This window comes from Galeopterus variegatus, unplaced genomic scaffold (assembly GCF_000696425.1).
Source record: "Galeopterus variegatus unplaced genomic scaffold, G_variegatus-3.0.2 Scaffold9716, whole genome shotgun sequence".
NCBI lineage: Eukaryota > Metazoa > Chordata > Mammalia > Dermoptera > Cynocephalidae > Galeopterus > Galeopterus variegatus.
Window position 1 is genome coordinate 56,512 of NW_007735827.1, and position 1,424 is coordinate 57,935.

The window sequence follows — 1,424 nt, forward strand, 5'->3', positions numbered from 1 at the left end:
ATTTTATTTTTATTGTAATGCAAATAAACATTTAACAGTCAAAACTAAATTTAAAATGCTGGTGAAGGAAGAAAACAGGTTGTGTTGCATCTTTGGTTCTTGTCATTTCTCTACATCTGTCCATGTCTCTATTTCCAAAAATATAATCACCTTTATAATTTAATCAATCTGGGTACTAATCACAAAAACTGGCTTTCTAAACAGTATTTAAAGTTGGTGGCTCAGCCTGAGGCAGATCACTTGGTGAGGACAGCAAAACAGAATTGCACCAAGAATCAAAGAAGTAAGGTTCTCTCTTTTCTCTACCTAGCTATTCTGTGGTTTACAAAAGGTCACTAACATATTTGTACTTCCATCTTCCTTATATTAATAATAATAGATGCCCAAATGTTATTCTTACTGAGGTAAATGTGTTTCCTCTTTCTAACCCTCTCAAGGGCCTCTTTGATGTCCTTGTTTCTCAGACTATAGATCAGAGGGTTTAACATGAGAACAAAGATAGGATAGAAAATGGACAGCACCTTGTGTTTCATGGAGTGGCCAGAGCCAGGATGCATGTACACAGAGAGGGCTGTGCCATAGTACAGTGTCACAGCAGCCAGGTGGGAGGCACAGGTGTTCAAGGCCTTGGCACTTCCTTTAACTGAGGATATTTTCAGGATGGAAACTGCAATGAAACCATAGGATAAGAGGATAACAAGCAAAGAACCCAACCCCACAAAAACGGCTACCAGGAAAACAATCATCTGGCACATGAAGGGATTGGAGCAAGATAAAGAAACAACCTCAGGTATGTCACAGAAGAAGTGCTGAATGATATTTGTCCCACAGTAGGAGAGATGAAAACAAGGGAATACATGAATTAAGCTACTGAGAAAACCACTAGCACAGGCCCCAGCAATCATCTTCCAACAGCGGCCAGGGACCATGATGGCTGAGTACTGCAGAGGGCTACCAATGGCGACATAGCGGTCATAGGCCATGGTGGCCGAGAGGCAGCACTCAGCCAGACCCATCCAGGCGATGACAAAATACTGAGTGGCACAGGCCATGAAGGAAATTGTTTTCTCATCTCTTAAGAAGTCTGAGAGCATCCTTGGGCTGATGGAGGAAGAATAGCAGATGTCTATAAATGACAGGGAACTGAGAAAAAGGTACATGGGTGTGTGCAGGTTGGAGTTGATCTTGATGAGAATGATAAGACCCAGATTCCACATCAGGGTCACAAGGTAGATGCCCAGGAAGACTGGAAAGAGGATGAGCTGCAGCTCTTTTTCATCTGAAAGTCCCAGGAGAATAAACATGGCCACAGAGGTGTCGTTTCCATCCCCTTCCATAGATCTGCTTGATGCCACCTGCTGAGAAAAGAGGGAGAGAAGGAACTGGTTTTATTCCCCCAAAAGAAAAAGAATTACACTTATTTT

At 42.4% G+C, this 1,424-nt stretch overlaps 1 protein-coding gene across 1 annotated transcript; it reads right to left on the bottom strand.

Annotated features, from left to right (window-relative positions):
- Window positions 1-335: 335 nt before the first annotated feature.
- Window positions 336-1,337, bottom strand: LOC103609516 (olfactory receptor 5A1-like). The gene has a single exon (XM_008593822.1). The coding sequence runs from the start codon at window positions 1,335-1,337 to the stop codon at window positions 336-338; it is 1,002 nt and encodes a 333-aa protein (XP_008592044.1).
- Between the last annotated feature and the right edge of the window lie 87 nt (window positions 1,338-1,424).